This window comes from Vombatus ursinus, unplaced genomic scaffold, assembly GCF_900497805.2.
Source record: "Vombatus ursinus unplaced genomic scaffold, bare-nosed wombat genome assembly UNPS02014847.1, whole genome shotgun sequence".
NCBI lineage: Eukaryota > Metazoa > Chordata > Mammalia > Diprotodontia > Vombatidae > Vombatus > Vombatus ursinus.
Window position 1 is genome coordinate 5523186 of NW_020954625.1, and position 20673 is coordinate 5543858.

Here is a 20673-nt window from a genome sequence, read left to right on the forward strand (position 1 = left end):
AGAGTCAGGGTTTGAAGCCCTCCTCGGACACTCAGTGGTCGTGTGACCCTCTTTGTGTGCCTCAGTTTCTTCATATGTCAGATGAGAGGGTTAGGCTGCAAGCCCTCTGAGGTCCCTCCCAGCTGCTTGGCCGGTGACTCAAGGGCGTCCGTGAGACCTTCCTGGGGGAAGGAGGGCCGCAGTGCGCCCCAGGCTGCAGGGGCCCAGGCCTTACCTTGTCGATGCTGGTCTGCTTGCAGGGGAAGGAGAACGTGAAGCCCAGTGGCAGCCGACTGGCCCCCTTGATGCCCATGTAATCCAGGAAGTCGGCGATGCAGTGCACGATGTGGTCAAACAGCTGTGGGGAAGGGGGAGGGCGTCACACGGAGGCAGGGCGCGGGGGAAGCTTCCCACTGCCGGCATGGCCCAGGGCCCACAAAGGTACTTGCCCAGTTACCTCTTCCCCGGTGCCCTGCATGATCTCCAGCGGGATGGCAAAGATCTTATTGTACATCCTCACTGATCTCCGCCCACTTCTGATCTTCACCAGCAGGACCCGGAAATTGGTTCCTCCCAGATCCAGAGCCAGGTACTTGCCCTTCTCTGCAGGGAAGAAAATCAGAGGGTCTCGTGAGTGACGGCTATGCATGTGAGCCAGCAGCCTCGGGTTCTAAAGATGTGTTCCCAGACTCACAGATCTAAGCCTGGAAGAGGCCTCCAAGGTCATCTCTTCCTGGGTTCCCCTGGCCCCCCCCAAGGCTCTTCACCCTCATTTTATAGATGAAGTGAGTTCAAATCTTGCCCCAGATACTTCCTAGGCTTGTGTGACCCTGGACAAGTCACTTCACCCTGTTTGCCTCAGTATCCTCATCTGTAAAATAAGCCTGAGAAGGAAATGGCAGACCACTCCAGTATCTTGGCCAAGAAGACTCCAAATGGAGCCATGAAGAGTCAGATGCGACTGAAAATGACTTAACAAAAACAACAAATACATCCAAACGGTGGAAAATTGTGGGATGAACTCTGGTGTGTTAATGACTTCTTTTGATGACTGGCAGTGGCCCGAGGGTCATGCTGGCATCTCCAAGGCTGGGCCTGTGGAGCACAAGAATCTGGCAAGTCCACCCAAGCTGCAAAGGCTGAGTCCGGAGATGGCGCAGCTGTTACCACGGACCCACCTCATGACCACACTGGCCACAGGGGGATGATCTTTGGCCAATGTAACTTATGAATAACCACACTCTATCGAGTAGAGTGTAAGCTCCCAGAGGGCAGAGGCTGGTTCATTTTTGTCTCTGTATCCCCAGGGGACGTAGTAGGTGCTTAATAAAAAACAAAAAATCATTGCATTGAGTTGAATTATCAGGTCGTCCCGGGATTGGATCTTTGCCAGCAGAGGGAGCTGCCGAGCAGACAAAACCATCACGCCTTGAAGTCTATGCCTAGGGACCAAAGGATCTCAAAGCGAAAGGACCTTCTGAGGGCGCTGAGGACCGAGGAGGATAAGTGGTGGACTTATCACAGGACCCTGAGGGCCAGCTGAGGCGGAAGCCTGCTCAGCCTTTGGTTTTTAAAATCTGGATTTGGATGTCATCGCTGTCGGGAATTTCTGGTGTGGCTGCTCTGCTGATGCTGATCAGGGACTCATCTGTATCTTAACCGTGGGCGAGAGTTTCCTGGGGCACAGAGAGGTAAAGGGACTGGACCACTGTCACACAGCCACCATGTGTCAGAAGATGGATTTGAACTCAGGTCTCCCCGAGTTCAAGACTGTGATACCCCACGGCTTCTCGGGCAGAAATGTGAATCAAATACAGCATCATGAAATCGTAGACAGAGCTGGAAGGGGCCTTAGAGGATGTCCAGTCTAAGGTCCTCATTTTACAGGTGAGGAAACAGACACCTAGAGAGGTGACTCGCCCAAGGTCACGCGAGGCATAAGCTTCCGAAGAGAATTTGAACCCAGGGCCTCTGACTTCAGAGCCAGTGTGCTCTTTCCGCTGAAATAGCTGTACAATTTGAGGAGCTTTTCTAAAGGGCATCCCAACCCTGACCAGATATCCTGCTCCCTCGTTTCCCCAACAGTGCCCGGCAAACCTCAGCACAAAGAAGCATTACAGGAGGCTGCTCACACGGTCCCATCTGGACCGGCGTCACCAGCCTGCCCTTCCTGGGACTTCCCCTAGACCCAAACTCCCTGCCCCATATGAGAGCACCTTGAGGGTAGGGGGTGTCTCACTCTTGTATTTGTATCTCCAGTACCAAGCGCAGTGCAGGAGGGAGACTTAGTAAGCACTTTTTCACTCACTCAAAAAATACCTATTACATTTACACACCTAAGTGGTGCAGTGGATAGAGCACTGGGTCTGGAGTCAGGCAGATCTGAGCTCAAATCCAGCCTCAGACACTTATTGGCTGTGTGACCCTGGGCAAGTCAATGAAATGCTGTCTGCCTTGGTTTTCTCATCTGCAAAATGGAAATAATAATGCACCTACCTCTCAGGGTTGTTGAGATGGTCAAATGAGATAATATTTGTGAAGCACTTTGCAAACCTTAAAGCACTGTATAAATGTTAGCTATTATTATTATTATCATCGGGTACCCTAAAAATGAGTGTCTGTAAAGAATATGAAACCCTCGGGGTTTTTTTGTAATCCTATGCATTTTCTTTATGCATTTAAAAATATGATTCTGAGGAGTCACCAGACTGTCGGGGGTGGAGGAGGTCCCCACGGCACAAAAAGGGTTAAGAATCCCTGCTTTAGACGGATGCAAAGTGAGGATGCTAGATGAGAAGATACATATTGACAACAGCCATTTTTTCTAAAAAGACCGAGAACCTTGGGGATTCAGAGGGGGACAAAATAATGTTCTGTGTTTTTATTTTGTTTAAATTGAATATTATAATATTCTTATTTTTTTCTTTGTCACCAAAACATAAGTACTTCAAAGTTTGAGGCTTTGTTTAGAGATTTAGCTTATTTCATTTCATTCTTTGTCTATTAGTATTTGTTCGTTTTGTTTTGTTTTGTTTTTGTGAGGCAATCGGGGTTAAGTGACTTGCCCAAGGTCACACAGCTAGTACCTGTCAAGTGTTTGGTCTGAGGCCGGATTTGAATTCAGGTCCTCCTGACTTCAGGGCCGGTGCTCTAACCCCTGCGCCCCCTAGCTGCCCCTATGTCTATTAGTATTTGTGTGTGAAGTTTAAAGAAGAATGGATTGTTTTTGTTCAGTCGTGTCTGACTCTGGACTTTTGTCCTGGGGTTTTCTTGGCAAAGATACTAGAGTGGTTGAACATTTTCTTCTCCTGTGTGTCCTCATTTTACAGATGAGGAACTGAGGCATTTAGGGGTTAATTGACTTGTCCAAGGTCACACAGCTAGTAAGTGTCTGAGGGCAGATTTGAACTCAAGACTTCCTGGCTCCAGGCTTGGCACTCTGTCCACTGTGCCACCTAATTGCCCCCACATAAAGGATTATTTTATAGTATAATACTTTTTGTTTGGATCAATCTGGAGCTGATCCCAACCCTGGCATGCCTGCCCAGCCTACACATCCAAAGTAAACAGGCGTGTGACCTTGGACAAGTCTCCTCCCTTCTCTGGGTTTGTTTCCTTGTCTACAAAGTGAGTGACCTGGATCAGATGTCCTCGAAGGACCTTTCTGGCTCTAAGCTTATTATCTCAAGGCTAAAACAAGGCTTTGGACATCTGTGCAAAGATCTGAATCAAGCCACACACAAAAGGGCAGCCAGAGGGCAGGATGCCGGCGGCCCTCCGTACCTGTCCCGTCAGGCATAGCACAGACGTAGGTGGGCAGCATCTTCACGGTGGCCAGCGGCTGGGTCTCCCTCTTCAGCCCGTAGACCATCTCGGCCCTCATCTTGTCCCTCACGTTTACCAGGTGCTCTCGCGTCAGCTGGAACTGGGACAGCACCTTGTCGATCAGCTTCCGTTGGGCCTGCACCCGAGCAGCCACCGCGGTCACCATGGCCGCCCCCTTGGCGCTGCCGCTCTCCGAGAGGAGGAACCGCACGTCGCAGCTGGGGACCAGCTTCCTCACCACTTTGTGCAGGCGCTTTGGGTACCTGCAGCGGGGGAGTGACCCAGGATCCTAAGGCAAGGATTTAGAGCCCAAGGGGCCTCGTGGGCGTCCATACCAACCCCCTCGCGCTACAGATGAGCAAACTGAGCTTCTGAGACAGGAGGGGCCGGGCCCACGGGGACGCAGCTGGGAAACAGCAGAGTGGGGCCCCTCCCTGGCGCCACAGCCCATCCTCCCAAGGCTCCATCAGCTCCCCGAGGAGCTCCTCAGCGGCCTCCACTTCCCTGAAGCATCCTTCACTTGCGCTAGGTAAACCATCGCTGGATGGGTGTGACCATAGGGCCTGCCTGACCTTGGCAGAAGACCTCTACGTGGGTAATGTAAGCAAATTCAATTCAATTCAATTCATCCTGCCATGTACCACGTATTGTGCCACATGACTAGAGCACTGAGCCTGCAGGCGGGAAGACCTGAGTTCAAATCCTGCCTCAGACACTTACAAGCTGTGACCCTGGGAAGGTCACTTAAGTTCTGTTGGCTCTGTCTCCTCAACTGTAAAAGGGGGATAATAGCAGCCCCCGACACCCAGACTTGAGATGAGGATCAAATGAGGTAGCGTTGTGTTAGCACAGTGTCTGGCACATAGTAAGTGTTATGTAAACGCCTGTTCCTGCCCCCTAGACTTTAGGGGTGCAAAGACAAAATGAAAGCAGCCCCAGAGTCCCTGGCAGTGCCGTGGTTACTGAGCGTGTTCTGTCTCCCTCTTTCTCTGTCTCTCTCCTCTCTCTCTCTGTCTCTGTCTGTCTCTGTCTCTCCTCTCTCTCTCTCTGTCTTTCTCTCTGTCTTTCTCTCTCTCTCTCTCCCTCTTTCTCTCTGTCTCTCTCACTCTCTGAATCTCTCTCTCTCTGTCTCTCTCTGTCTCTCTCTGTCTCTCCTCTCTCTCTCTGTCTCTGTCTCTGTCTCTCCTCTCTCTCTGTCTTTCTCTCTGTCTCTCTTTCTCTCTCTCTCTCCCTCTTTCTCTCTGTCTCTCTGTCTCTGTCTCTCTGTCTCTCTCTCTCTGTCTCTGTCTCTCTGTCTCTCTCTCATCAGAATCTAAAGACATTCCCTATATTCATCCTTCCTGACCTGGATCCACTTGAGCTTCCATAACCTGTAGGGGTTGGTTCCTCCATGAGTCTGCCCAGGTGAGATAGTTGAAAAGTGGTGGCTCTGAAGCCAGAAGACCCACGTTCAAATCCTGCTATTTTGATGACCTTGGACCTTAGTTTCCTCTGTAAAATGAGGAAGGCAGGGCTAGAAATGACCCCTTCCAGCCATAGAGATGACAACTCTTCAGTGCCAGATGGGCCCCAAGACTGTCATCTACTCATTTTAAGGAAACTGAGGCCAGGGTGGTTACATTACCCAGGTAGGGAGCAGCAGAGCCAGTACTGGGAGGCAACAGCGTCCTTCCCACTGGCTGTAGGGTGATGAGGTGGGGTGCGGGGTGCTCCTTACTGAGGGTGGATTTTGTAGAGGGTGCCATCCATTCCCACAGTGGTCCGGAGCCGGGTCAGCTTCTTATTCTCCCGGAGGCGGGTCAAGATGGCGGCCAGGGCGGCTGCACAGAGATTAGCTGATCGGAACGAGACGATGGTACACACGTGTTGGACTGCCAAGCAGTCTTCCTCCGAAGGCTCCAGGCCCAGCTCCATCAGGATTTCTCTGGTGTTCCCGAGGCCTTCCTTATACCTGGCCAAGAACCAAGAAAGCAAACAACATCTTGATTGACCTACTGCCCCACCCTACCTCGGTGAGGGAGAGAGGTGGTTTGTGGAGTTTGGAATCCTTGCTCTGACACTTACTAGCTGGGCCGTGTGACCATGGGTGAGCAACTCACTATCTGAGCCTCGGTTCCCTCATCTGTAAAATGGGGATAATAATACTTAAATGATGTGCCTCACAGGGTGGCCGTGAGGGAAACCTGATAACACTAGGGAAGTGGACCAGTGGGTAGAACTTTGGGCTTGGAGTCAGGAAGCCCTCAGTTCAAATCCTACCTCAGATACTCGCTAGCTGTGTGATCCTGGGCTAGTCACTTTGCCTCCTTTGCCTGGCTGTCCAATAAAGGAGGCTGGAGTCAGTGGCCTTTAATGCCCCTTCCAGCTCTAAATCTGTGGCCTATCCACAAGCTGCCTACTTAAAGCAGGCTTATCTGTAATAGCGAAAAAACTGGGAGCAGCCCTCATGTTCAACAACTGAGAAATAGCTCAACAAAGTGTGGTATGAGACCTGGGCAAGTCAATGAGGAGGGTGGATTTGATGGTCTTTGAAGTCCTTTCTGTCCCTAAACCTAAGACCCGGGCATCACCTGACCCAACTCTCATTTTACAGGGAAGGAAAACTGAGGCTAGGAGTGATATGTGTGTGTCATCTTGAAGATTTCTGCATTTTAAGATGTGAGAAAACACAAACTCTACAAGAAAAGATGAAAAGCTTTACGTGACGTGAGGCCGAGAGAAGAGAATGGGCCAAACACCCCTGCTCTATCTACGTTAAAAAAGAAAAAACAGCAGCAACAATATTTTCTAAGTACGAGGTGGAAAGGAGGGGGAGGGGCCTAGAACAGATTATTGGGTTAAGATTCTGCTTTGGCCACAATTAAATCATGCAGATTTGGGGATTTGTTTTGGGATTTAGTCATTGCTGTTTTTTTGTTGTTTACATACGTTGTGGTTGTTATTAGATTCATGATTAAAAATCAAATAAAAACCTTCCAAGCCAAAGGATGTGTTTGGGCACAGAACAAAAGACAAAATTAAGAGCCCAGGGCCAGGAACCCTCCGCCAGGCTCCCAGGCAGACCCGGGCAGCAGGGAAAGAGAGGAAAAAGGGCTGAAAAAAAGGGGGAGGAGGGTGAGACCCAGGGAGCTGAGCTGCGTGGAAAGTCCCTTCTGCTGACACAGGCCTTAGTGCATACCCACTGCATCCGGGGTTGGGAGACCAGGTTTGAGCCCTAGCTTTGCCACTTATTAGCTGCGTGCCTGTGGCCAAGTCACTTCCTCTTCGGGGGTCAGTTTCTTTTACATCTTCTATAAACTCAGGAAGTGAATGACCTGAATAGACACGCTCTCACGCTGAGCCTCAGTTTCCCCATCTGCAAAGTGAGTGGGTTGGACTGGCTTCTAAGGTCCTCTACAGTTCTTACATTTTGTGATCCCATGAACTGCCCAACACAGAATCTGTCGTCATCATCATCACAGTCATTATTATTAACATAACACACAATAATGTAATAATAACATATGCTATGTGTATATAATAACAATAGCTAACATTTTATACTGAACTTTAAGATCTTACAGAGAACTTCACAAATATTTCATTTTATCCTCACAACAACCCTGAGAGGTACATGCTATTGTTATCTTCATCTTACAGCTCACGTTTATCTATCCCTTACTATGTGCCAGGCGCTGTGCTAAGTGCTTTACAATTATTATCTCATTCGATGCTTACAACAACCCTGAAAGGTAGAGTTCTCATATTATCATCTCCATTTTACAGATGAGGAAACTGAGGCAAACAGCGGTTCAGTGACTCGCTCAGGGTCACACAGCGAGAGAGATCTGAAGCTGCATTTGAACTCGGATCTTCCTAATTCTAACCACGGCACTCTCTGACTGCCTCTAGCATTGAGAAGAATTCGGCATCGTTACCCAAGTCAGGAAAGATGGGGAGGAGCCGAGCATAGGTACAATAAGCTAAAGAAGACAGCGGAGACAGAGAACATCTCACTTCTCCATCGCGGCCACGTGTCGGGTCTCGATCTTGCCCTTGGCGTAGAGAGCAGAGGACTTCTCACCACGGAACAGGAGGCCGGCCTTCGTCATCTTCAGAAGAATGAGTCTGACCAGTTCCCCCATGTACAGCCCACTAATCATCTTCTCGAACCTGAGATTCAACGAGAGGGCCAGAGATGATCTACCCATGGGAACAACCTTGACCTCGGACGCTCTTCGAGCTGCCTCGGTCAAGTTCGCACCCCTACTGACAGCCCTGTGAAGTAGGGGACCTGAGGCCCTGAGAGCCTGTCCACAGTCACCCAGCCCCAGCGCCTTCTGGGGCACTTGTCCTGTGTGCTCCATTTAGGAACTCACGGTACGTGTCCTCACACACCTGGGAAAAATCACGCTCCCAATGATTCTGCTGTTGGGAAGATGCCATGTAGGTGTTATCAAAAATGACCAAAAAAGGGGGGAGCAGTTATTGGCTCAAAGATTTCCAGAGCAGCATCATGTATAATTGTTTTTTAAAAAAAGTAATATGTAAAGAAAGTGTCCAGACCCCAAATTGTGAACAGCCTGGACAGCAACAACAGAATGCTCAATAAATTACAGAGCAAAGCTACGAAATGCAGACAGAAGATGAGACCCACAAAGAAATCTGGAAAGCTATTTCTAAAATAATGCAAAGTGGGAAAAAAACAGGTCCAGAAAAATGATAACCACGCAACAGCCGTAGAAGAGAAAAAGTGAATAAAAAGGAATGGACAAAGAATCCTGTGGGGCCTTAGACAGAGAGACTAGGGAAGTATTAGGATACTCTCTATAGGTGCTGAAATGAAGTGACTGAAATGGAAATATTAACCAAGGTTAGTTGGTTATTCTAATAAAACATTTAATTTAAAAAAAAAAAAAGCTCTTCCTACTCAGATATCTCAGGTGCAAAGGCACCCAGGAGAGAGGGGACAGGGCCTGTCTAAGGGCACAGATTAGGTCAGTGAGGCAGGACCATAGAGTATATGAAAGGGAGTAATTCGAGCTGAACCTGGAAAGGAAGGGTGGTGTCAGATTGCAGAAGGCCTTGAATGCCAGGACATAAGGAGTTTGAGTTTGTTTTTTAAATAATAGGGAACCTCGGAAGATATTGGAGCAGAAGTGGGGCATGGCCAAAGGTATAAAGGGGAAAAAACTATTCTGGCAAAGCATGAATATGGGTTGGTGTGGGGAGACTGTGGAGGTGGGAAGATCTGTGAGGAGACCATTACAATAGTCATAAAGGCAGTGTGGCCTAGTGGGTAGAAGGCTGGCGTTGGAGTCAGGAAAAACTGGGATCAATTCTGCCTCTGACACTTAGCAGCCGTGAGACCACAGGCAAATCGCCGAATGTCTCTGAGCCTCAGTTTCCCCATCTGGCTCAAGCCAATGAGAAAAGTATTCCACTAAAGACCCCAGTTATGGGTAAAGTGGGGCTAGCTACAGCCCCTACCTCCCTCCCAGGGTTGTTATAAGGCTTCAATTAGATTGCATATGTAAGGGGCTTTGTAAACTCTAAAGGCCAGGTAAATGTCTTTCTAGCCAGAGTGCAAGGCAGGGGAATGGGCAACATAGGGGCCAGAGCAAAGGAAAGAGAGTAAGGGAAGGAAGACAGAGAAAGTTTGGCAAGACTGGGATTGCCACTGGGCAAGACACAGTGATATTATTAAGGAGACATGTCCTTAAGCTTTGAAATCTCAATTTGTCTCCTTTTCACCAGCAACCACTGAAAACCTCTGCAGATCCAAAGCACGAAGGCTCAAGCAGCCAGCCTCCAACCCAAGGAGTGCTTGAAAGACAGAAAATCGCTCACAGTTGTTTCCCTGGATTGATGGACCCCAAGTCTATCTCCCTGTCAAACTCGGTCCGGATGTCTTCCAAGGAGCCGTCTTCCCCGAAGGCGCCCCACTCGGTGTTGATACACATCCTGCCCTCGTCGCCTTCCACCATGTCGATGTTGCTCATGTCCTCCATGTAACAGGCGTTGGTACCAGTTCCTACATGAGAAGTCAGAAAGAAACTGGCTGTCACATTGAAAGGATGACGGTCACATAAAGCTAAGGGGAGACCACCAGACTTGGAGGACCCCTTTAGGGTTTCTCTGCACAGCTCCGGGACGTGTTCCCGACGGCCTCCGATTAGGTACTTTTGTCCGTGGGAAGTTTCTATGTTGTTCCTCCAGGTTGTGATAGAATAAAGTCACATCATACTCAAAAATTATTTTATAGAGCTAGAAAAAAACAATAAAGTTCATCTGGAAGAACGAAAGGTCAAGATTATCAAAGGAATCAAAGAAAAAAATGTAAAGGAAGGTGGCTGAGCTGCACCAGATCACAAACTGTATTAGAAAGCAAACAATCTGATACTGGCTAAGAAATAGAGTGGTGGATCAGTGGAATGAGACACAGTAGCAAATGACCACAGTAATCTAGTGTTTGACAAACTCAAAGATCCAAGCTTTTGGGACAAGAAATCACTATTGGACAAAAATTGCTGGGAAAATTAGAAAGCAGTCTGGCAGAAACTAGGTATAGACCAATATCTCACATTACATACCAAGATAAAGTCAAAATGAGTACATGCGTTACACATAAAGGTTGATGTCATAAGTAAATTAGGGAAGGATGGAAAAAATTTACCTGTCAGAACTATGGATAAAGAAAAAGTTTATGACTAAATAAGAAATAGGGAGCATTGTGGAATGTGAAATGGGTAATTTTTATTTTATTAAATTTAAAAGGTTTTGCACAAACAAAATCAATGTAGCCAAGATTAGAAGGAAAGCAGGAAACTGAGGGAAAAATTTACAGCAAGTTTCTCTGATGAAGGCCTCATCTCTCAAATATATAGAAAATTGAGTCAAATTTATAAGAATACAAGTCATTCCCCAACTGATAAATGGTTAAAGCATATGAATAGGCAGTATTGAAGATGAAGAAATCAAAGCTATTTATAGTCATATGAAAAAAATGTGCTAACTCACTACTGATTAAAGAAATGCAAATTAAAACAACTCTGAGGTACCACCTTACACCTATCAGATTGACTGTGACAGAAAAAAATAACAAAAGTTAGAGGAAATGTGGGAAAATTGGGACAATAATGCACTTTTGGTGGAGTTGTGAATTGATACAACCATTCTGGAGAATGGTTGAAACGGAGAATTTGGAACTGTGCCCAAAGTACTATCAAATTGTGCATACCCTTTGACCCAGCAATACCACTACTAGGTCTGTATCCCAAAGAGATAGAAGGAAAAGGAAAAGATCTTATGTATGTATAAAAATATGTATAGCACCTCTTTTTGTGGTGGGAAAGAATTGGAAATCGAAGGGGTGCCCATCAATTGGGGATGGCTGAACAAACTATATTACTATGATTGTAATGGAATACTACTGTGTGATAAGAAAAGATAGGTAGGAGGGTTCCAGAAAAATCTGGATTTACATGAACTGATGCTAAGTGAAGCAAGCAGACCAGGAGAACATTGCACACAGTAACAGCAACATTGTATGATGATCAACTATGAATGACTTAGCTATTCTCAGCAATTCGATACAAGACAATTCTGAAAGACTTGATAAAAAATACTGTCCACCTCCAGAGAGAGAACTGACAGAATCTGAATGCAGATAGAAGCATACTTTTTTAACTTTATTTTTCTTGAGTGTGTGTCAGTGTGTGTGTGTGTGTGTGTGTGTGTGTGTGTGTGTGTGATGGGCGTGTTTGTGTTTTCTTTTGCAACATGGCTAATATGGAAATACATTTTGAATGATTGCACATGTATAACCTATATCACATTGCTTATCTTCTTAAGGAAGGGGGAGGGGAGGGAGGGAATTTGGAACTCAAAAATTATAAAAAAAATAATGTTAAAAATTGTTTTTACATGCAATTGAGAAATAATAAAATAGAAACATTCTTTAAAATAATAAAGTCACATCAGCCAATAAATATTTCCCAGAGTGAACTCTCTGGCTACAAGAAGGTGAAAGTTGAAGGATCAACCTTTTTCTTTCTTTCTTTCTTTCTCTCTTTCTTTTTGGCAGTGATAAAGACTTAGATGTGAGAAGGGAGCTTGAGGAACATGGCAACCAAAGCCCCTTTTCCTCATTGGTTTAAAACTGGTAAAGATCAAATGAGATAATCTATATAAAAAGCTTTGTAACCGAGTAAAGTGCATTTTCGATCGTGTCCCACTCTTCACGACCCCATTTGGGGTCTTCTTGGCAAAGATACTGGAGTGGTTTGCCATTTTCTTCTCCAGCTCATTTTACAGAAGAGGAAACTGAGGCAAATAGGTGTAAAGTGGCTTGCCCAGGGTCACACAGCTAGTGAGTGTCTGAGACCAGATTGAATTCAGAAAGATGAGTCTATGGACTCAATGCACTATGGCGCCACCTAGCTGTCCCATGTAAAAGCAGGCTGCTATTATTAGTACTACAGCCTTACTCAGAATCACCCAGTTGGAAGGGACGGCCAGAGCCTTGTACTCTAGTCTAACCCACACTTGAAAGATATTCCTCTTTACAACACAGCAAATTGTCCTCCAGGCTCTGCCTGAATGCCCAATGAGAGGGCAAAGGCATTCTACCCCACTGGGCGAAGCTGCCCATTCCACGCTGGGGTCAAAGAACCCATCAAATCCCTCCTCCCCATGACAGCCCCTCAGACACTCAGAGACGGCTAGCACGGCCCTGGCATGTCTTCTTTTCTTTAGGCTAAACGTGCCCAGTTTCTTCCAGTTACCCCCACATGGCACAGATGCCAAGCCCTTCCCTCCCAACATCTCTCTTCTGGACACTCTCCAGTTTATCAATGTCTTTCTTGACCTTGGAACGGCCAGAACAGGACACAAAAGCCCAGATGTAGCCTGTGCAGGGCAGAGAGAAGTGGGGCCCTGCCCCCTTCTCTCTTACTATGGATTACTAAGGTTTCATTAGCAGAGTACAGCAGGACCATCACCTCTGGATTCCAAAAGCAATGCCTCTCAGAGCAGCCCATAATCCTATCAGTGTTTCGGGCTGCCGTAACTCCCTGTTGACTCAATCTGCGTTTGAGGCTCACTAAACCCCCAGCTCTCATCCCCTACAGTAGGTGACTACAAAGACCGTCTTTCTCCATCACTCTGTTCCCAGTTGTTATCACAGTTCCTTGCACATAGTAGGTGCTTAATAAACATTTGCACTGAGTTCCATGGTCCTCAGGAACACTTGACCCATGACTGTCTCTCTCAGAAACATCTGCTCCCATTTCCCATTATTCCAGGTTTCCATGCTGACCACCCCTTCCCTGTGTTCTCTTCCCTCTTAATTCAGCCCACACTGCTCCCCTCAGCCTGAATACTCAGGTTTCCCACTGCTGAAATAGAGAATTGTTCTGGTCAGTTGGATTGTCTACTTGTTGCTTATCCTGGCCCCAAAACAAGTTCCAAGAGAAATTACCAATGATGACTCCAACTTCACAGCGTGGGTCATCATAGGCGCAGGTCATCATGGTTGCCACCGTGTCATTGACCAAGGCCAGGACATCCACATCGATATCCTAAAGGGGCAGAAGTCATATTACCTGTTAGAGAGATGATGGGCCTAGTTTTCACAACACACTTTTCCTTCCTACAAAGAGACATGGTCTTCTTTTTGACCAATAGAGAGAAGCAGAATCCACCATCATGCCAGATTGCCACCATTCATTACTTTCTCTGTCTTATTAGAAGAAAAGTCTAAGGAACTGCCTACTTCTTGGCTGTAATAAAGGCTTAAAAGTGGTAAAAGACGATGTGGAAGATGGCAGCCAAGGTCCCTGGATATAACTTCCTGGACAATCAGATCTCAAAGAGTGAGCAGAATATTCAGCATCTCTGTTACTCAAATGGGGACCTCAGGATGCGTCTAACAGATGCTCTTTCATCTTGGGAACTAAGGGGTTTCTACAAGAAGATACCAGAGTACCTACTAGAGTAACTAGGGTTGGGTGGCTAGAGCTTTGACATAGGGCCTTAAATTTAGAGGGCATTGATAGTGCTTACAGTCCTTTGGCAGGATAGAAACAATGAAGTTGAAATACCTAGTTAGCCAGAATCAAACTCTACCTCTCCAGTATCAGTCTCACATTGGTTTCATAAAGTTTGTTTTCTTTTCCATGGAACATTGTATGGACAAGTGGTCTTCCAGTCAACTCATTAATCTTTCTGTCATTCACCTCATGCCAATATCTTGAGACCCATCTCCTTCCATGGGGTTCTATGCAGGCTTTCCCACTATGTTGGCCTCCCTATATCAGCCTCACATTCCAGGGTCTCCATCCTCCACTCCACCACCGAAGGTGCCTTTCATACCCTTTGTCCAGGGTACAAAAATTCCTTGTTACAGAATAACACAAGGACTTTGAGAATCAGAAATGGTCCCCTACATCCATGCCAATCTGTGGGCATCTTCATATGAGACCATTCTGAGTGACAGAATTAATTATTCTACACTGGAAACTTTGATTCCTATTGATCCTTATACATACATTCGTACTCAAGGTTTTGGGATCAAGAAGATGTTTTGAAAAGAAATGATTAGTTCCAAGAAGGCAAGAGATGGTAATTATAAAGAGAAAGTTGGCTTTAAATCCTAAAGGAAAATAGAGAGAAGATGGTAGCAAGAAAGAGAGCCAAAGCTAGCAAAAACTGCCCCACTTTGAGTTCTGAATCTGTCTTCTGAAAGCCTACCTGGGTACTGTATGCACAAAAAACTCAGCATCCATTATGCCTGGAAAGTGGGCACGGAAGGGACTGCCTCGCATTCTGCCATGATTTACAGCAAATTCAAATGCAGCCACATGTATATATATATATGGGCAGTCATCCCAATGGATCATGTCTTTGTCATCAAGCCCTCTTTGAAAGGGCCAGAGTGGTGGAATTGGGTGGTCATGTAGGCCTAGCCATGGGCAGAATGAATGCCTGGATGCTCACACACACACACACACACACACACACACACACACACACACACAGGAGTCTCCAGAATGGTACAAGAGCCTTACCTTGTGTCTTTTCAGAGATCTGGTCAGGCTGCTCACCACATTTGTATCCTGAACTCCCCGAACCTTAAATTTCTTAGTCCACGAAAGCAGGATTCCCTAGGGGAAGGTTTCAGACCTCGTCATAATGCCTGGGAATTTCACAACTGAACATAACCTTGAAACAGCTGGTTGGCCTTCTCTTCCTCAGACCCAATGATCCTCCTTCTTTCACCCTCTCCAGAGGTCCTTCCTCATTCTTGAGCACCTTTAAGACTCTCTTCTGAAGGGTCACAGGGCAGGGAGATGAGGACAGGCCTGGGAATCCACAGCCCTCCATCCCCAGCCTGACTCCCTCACTTCCTAGCAGTGGGACCTAGGTGGAGCCACCATGTTTTTGTCATTCTGTTTCCCTCTCTGTAAAGTGGAGCAATTTGCCTGAGTGCATAGAGCTGGCCTTGGAGTCAGAAAGACCTACCACTGCCCACTAATGGCTGAATGACTTTGAGTCATTAACCTCTTAGTGTCCCAGGAAAATCTCTAAGAGACCCAAGTTTCAGAGGACGTGACAAATTACATCAGCAGAAGGAGTTAGTTGCCTCACCTGGGAATCCTTACCCCAACGAAATCACAGTTCTAGTCCAAAAGCCCCAATAATGCCTACCCTACCTGCCTCAGACCAAGGTCGTCAGACTCCAAACTCTGTTCTTCCCGCTGTTCTGGTCATTGGTCAGAAACAAAAAATAAAAATGGAAACCAGGCGGGCCCCACGTACCTCTTCTAACTTACTCTGCAGGCACGGAAAAGAAAATGTCAGACCAAGGGGTAATTTCTTGTGTTCTATGTTCCGCGTCTTCATGAAATCTGCCACGCAGTCGGCTACGTAGTCAAAGAGCTGGGGGGAAGGGAAAGGAAGGGAAGGGAGAGGGCGTGAAGGCCGAACAGGGCCAGCAGTGTGGCCTGCCGCCCTCTTGCCACCCCTCAACCCGCATACCTCAGAACCACTGCCATGGATGATTTCCTTGGGGGTCGGGTAGAACTGGCTCTCCATGTGAACGTTCCGCTTGCCCTCTTCGGACACTTGAACCGTCAGGACACGGAACTTGGAGCCGCCCAGGTCCAGGGCAAGGAACTCCCCCTTCTCTGCAAAAGGGAAAAGCCTCCTTGGATCTTGGGGTTCATGACAACTGTGAAGTGGCCGGAGAGAGGCCAGGCCAAGCAAGCAACAGGCTTGTCTACAGTCGTACCAGGAGCAAGTGCCAGAAGCTGGATTTAATGTCACACTTTCCTGTCTCCAGATCTATTACACCAAGGCTGCTTCCAGGAACCAAGATGGCAGAGTAAAAAGGTAGTTGCTCTCACCCTCTCCTATCAACCTCTGAAAACCCAGAAAATATCACCCCAGAAAAAACCCTGGAACAGCTGAACCAGAACAAAGACGGGGTGCAGCAATGCAGTAGCCCAGGTAGCTAGAGGGATTAACGGGAAAGGCCCCTCTTACCCTGGGGGAAGGGGAGCAGTACGAAACAGGAGTCGCCCAGCCAGCTGGTGGAACGACCCACTTTAGCACACCAGGAGGAGATTCTAGTGCCTCGGCATTCTACAGCAAACGGGTCTCCCAGTGCCTCAGCAAAAATAAGGGAAGCAGCACGACAAAGGGCCCCTGGCAGATAAGCACCCGGCAGCATTGTCTGAAAGGAGCTGAAGAAAGCAACCTAAAGGTGCCAAAAAGTTCCAGCCTTGTTGATTCCAGCCCAACACCAGGTAAGCTGTCAGAACCCTACAGCTTCCAACTGCCAACCAGGAGGAGATCCTGAAGCCCAGGTGGTCGAGCAGGCAAATGCCAACAGCTGTACCTCCGAGTGCCTCAGTGAGGGTGGGGTAACTGGTGGAAACCAGCTCAGAAAACCACCAGGTGCCTCAGCATTCTACAGCAAAGAAGTCTGCCAGTACCTCAACAGAAATAAGGAAGGCAGCACTGCAAGGGGCCCCAGGCAGATAAACACCTGGCAGCACTTATCTAAAAGGAGCTAAACAAAGCTAAAGGAAAGGAAAAGCAGGCAACCTAGATTTACCTGAAAGTCCCAGCCTTGCTGATTCCAGCCCAACACCAGATAAGCTGCCGGAACCCTACAACTTCCAATTGCCAACATAAGAGGCCCCAGCTCCCAAAGCCAATGACCAAGACCTAGGCTCCCAACACAAGAAGCTTGGGTCAGTGCCCTCTGCTCCCCAGCAGGAGAGCTTAATCTCTTTAAAGGCCAGGGAATAAAGAAACACCATGAGTAAAAAGAAACGTACGATAGATTCCTATTATGAGAAGAGTGAAGATCAGGACAGAAATTCTGAAGAGGACAACACTGTCATCAAACCCACATCTGCAACATCAAAAGGGAATATGAACTGGTCTGAAGCCCAAAAAGCCTTCTTAGAAGAACTCAAGAAGGATTTTAAAAGTCAAATGAGAGAGGTAGGAGTCCTTAAAAAGTACAATTGGCCAATTGGAAAAAAAACACACTGAAGAAAACAAGTCCCTAAAACACACAATTGGCTAATTGGAAAAAAAGTACAATGAAGAAAATAAATCCCTTAAAAATACAATTGACCAATTGGAGAAGAAAGTACAGAATCTAACAGAAAAATACAATATGTTACAAATTAGAATTGAACAAATGGAAACTAATGACTCTATGAGAGAGCAAGAATCAGTCAAACAGAAACAAAAAAATGAAAAAATAGATGAAAACGTAAAACACCTCATGGGTAAAACAGCTGACCTGGAAAATCGATCCAGGAGAGACAACTTAAAAATTATAGGCCTACCTGAAAGTCATGATGAAAAAAAGAGCCTGGACAATATCCTTCAGGAAATCATAAAGGAAAACTGCCCTGAAGTCCTAGAACCTGAAGGTAAAATAACTATAGAAAGAATCCATCACTCCCCATGTAAAAGAGATCCCAAATTGAAAATGCCAAGGAATATAACAGCTAAATTCCAAAATTACCAGATAAAAGAGAAATTACTGCAAGCAGCCAGAAAGAAACAATTTAAATATCATGGAACCACAGTCAGGATTACACAGGACCTTGCAGCCTCTACATTAAAAAACTGTAGGGCATGGAACATGATATTCCATAACGCAAAGGAGCTTGGAATGCAGCCAAGGATTAACTACCCAGCAAAAATGAACGTGATTTTTCAGGGAAGGAGATGGATATTCAACAAAATAGGGGACTTCCAAACGTTCCTGATAAAAAGACCAGAGCTCAACAAAAAATTTGATCTTCAAGTACAAGATTCAAGAGAGACATAAAAAGGTAAATGGGACAGAAAGGTACAATATGTTGTTAATAAGGGCAAAATGTTTACATCCCTACAAGGGAAGATGGCACTTGCAACTCTTGAGAACTGCATTGTTATTACACCATGTTAAAGGAGTATACGTAAAGGGGGTGGATATAAGTTGACTTTGATGTAATGAGAAAAAACAAATTAATCAAGTGGGTTAAATGGATCCAAGTAAGTGGATTAGTCTGAGATAAGAAAAGGTACTGAGAAAGGAGGAGGCACACAAGGGTAAATTACATTACAGGAAAAGACACAAAAATCTATTAGAGCAGAGGTAAAGAAGGGAGGGGGATGAGCATTGTTTGAACCTTACTCTCATCAGATTTGGCTCAAGAAGGGAATAACATAATCAGTTAGGTATAGAAATCTAACTTGCACTTTAGGCAGTAGGAGGGGAAAGGGGAAAGAAAAGGGAGGGGGGATAGAAGGGAGGGAAGAAGCAGTAATGGTAAAGGGAAAGAAAAGGGAAAGGGATAATAGAAGGGAGGTAGGACCCAAGGAGGTGCCGGTCTAAAACAAAACACTAGTGGGGGGAGGAAAAGGAGAAAGGAGAAAGAAAAGCATAAACAAGGGGGAAAAAAAGGATGGAGAAAAAGACACAGATAGTGATCATAACTATAAATGTGAATGGGATGAACTCTCCCATAAAATGGAAATGTATAGCAGATTGGATTAAAAACCATAATCCTACAATATGTTGTTTACAGGAAACACATTTGAAAAAGAGTGACACACACAGGGTAAAGGTAAAAGGCTGGAGCAAAATATATTATGCTTCAGCTGAAGTAAAAAAAGCAGGGGTAGCAATCCTGATCTCAGACAAAGCAAAAGCAAAAATAGATCTTATCAAAAGAGATAAGGAAGGAAACTACATCCTGCTAAAAGGCACCATAGACAATGAAGTAATATCATTACTAAACATATATGCACCAAATGGTATAGCATCCAAATTCTTAGAGGAGAAGTTCAGGGAGTTACAGGAAGAAATAGACAGCAAAACTATACTAGTGGGGGACCTCAACCTCCCCCTCTCTGAACTAGATTAATCTAACCACAAAATAAACAAGAAAGAAGTTAAGGTGGTGAATAGAACATTAGAAAAGTTAGGTATGATAGACCTGTGGAGAAAATTGAATGGGATAGAAAGGAATATACTTTTTTCTCGGCTGTACATGGCACATACACAAAAATTGACCATGTACTAGGGCATAAAAACCTCACAATGCAATGCAGAAAGGCAGAAATATTAAATGCATCCTTTTCAGATCATGATGCAATAAAAATTATATGTAACAAAGGGCCATAGAAAGATAGACTAAAAAATAATTGGAAACTAAATAATCTAATCCTAAAAAATGATTGGGTCAAAGAACAAATCATAGAAATAATCAATAATTTCATTCAAGAGAATGACAATAATGAGACAACATACCAAAACTTATGGGATGCAGCAAAAGCAGTTCTTAGGGGAAGTTTTATATCTCTAAATGCTTACATAAATAAAATAGAAAAAGAGGAGATCAATGAATTGGGCATACAACTAAAAAAACTAGGAAAAGAACAAATTAAAAATCCTCAATTAAACACCAAATTAGCAATATTGAAAACCAAAGGAAAAATTAAGAAAATTGAAATTAAGAAAACTATTGAGCTAATAAATAAAACTAAGAGCTGGTTTTATGAAAAAAACAATAAAATAGATAAACCTTTGGTTAATCTAATTAAAAAAAAAGAAAGAAAACCAAATTACTAGTATCAAGAACGAGAAGGGTGAAACTACCACCAAGGAAGAGGAAATTAAAACAACAATTAGGAATTATTTTGCCCAACTATATGCCAACAAATTTGACAATCTTAGTGAAATGGATATATATTTACAAAAATATAAATTGCCCAGATTAACAGAAGAGGAAGTAAAATACTTAAATAACCCCATCTCAGAAAAAGAAATTGAACAAGTCATTGATGAACTCCCTAGGAAAAAATCTCCAGGGCTATATGGATTTACATGCGAATTCTATCAAACATTTAAAGAACAATTAATTCCAATACTAAATTATTTGGTAAAATAGGTAAAGAAGGAATCTTACCAAATTCTTTTTATGATACAAATATGGTGCTGATACCTAAATCAGGAAGAGTCAAAACAGAGAAAGAAAATTATAGACCAATTTCTCTAATGAATATAGATGTAAAAATTTTAAACAAAATATTAGCAAATAGATTACAGCAACTTATCACACGAATAATACACTATGACCAGGTAGGAATTATACCCGGAATGCAAGGCTGGTTCAATATAAGGAAAACTATCAGCATAATCCATCATATCAACACCAAAACTAACAGAAACCACATGATCATCTCAATAGATGCAGAAAAAGCTTTTGACAAAATACAACACCCATTCCTATTAAAAACACTGGAGAGCATAGGTATAAATGGAGTCTTCCTTAAAACAATAATTAACATCTATCTAAAACCTTCAGCAAGCAT

General features: G+C 45.0%; 1 protein-coding gene across 1 annotated transcript in view; it reads right to left on the reverse strand.

Annotated features, from left to right (window-relative positions):
- Positions 1–20673, reverse strand: part of HKDC1 (hexokinase domain containing 1) — a 48599-nt gene that overhangs the window by 15997 nt on the left and 11929 nt on the right. Inside the window, exons 3-12 of the mRNA XM_027840660.1 lie at positions 15823–15971; positions 15604–15723; positions 14853–14948; positions 13265–13364; positions 9634–9817; positions 7801–7956; positions 5522–5755; positions 3763–4067; positions 437–582; positions 215–337 (exon numbers count right to left, since the gene is read on the reverse strand). Coding sequence (XP_027696461.1) covers positions 215–337; positions 437–582; positions 3763–4067; positions 5522–5755; positions 7801–7956; positions 9634–9817; positions 13265–13364; positions 14853–14948; positions 15604–15723; positions 15823–15971 — 1613 coding nt within the window. The remainder of the gene's footprint in view (positions 1–214; positions 338–436; positions 583–3762; positions 4068–5521; positions 5756–7800; positions 7957–9633; positions 9818–13264; positions 13365–14852; positions 14949–15603; positions 15724–15822; positions 15972–20673) is intronic.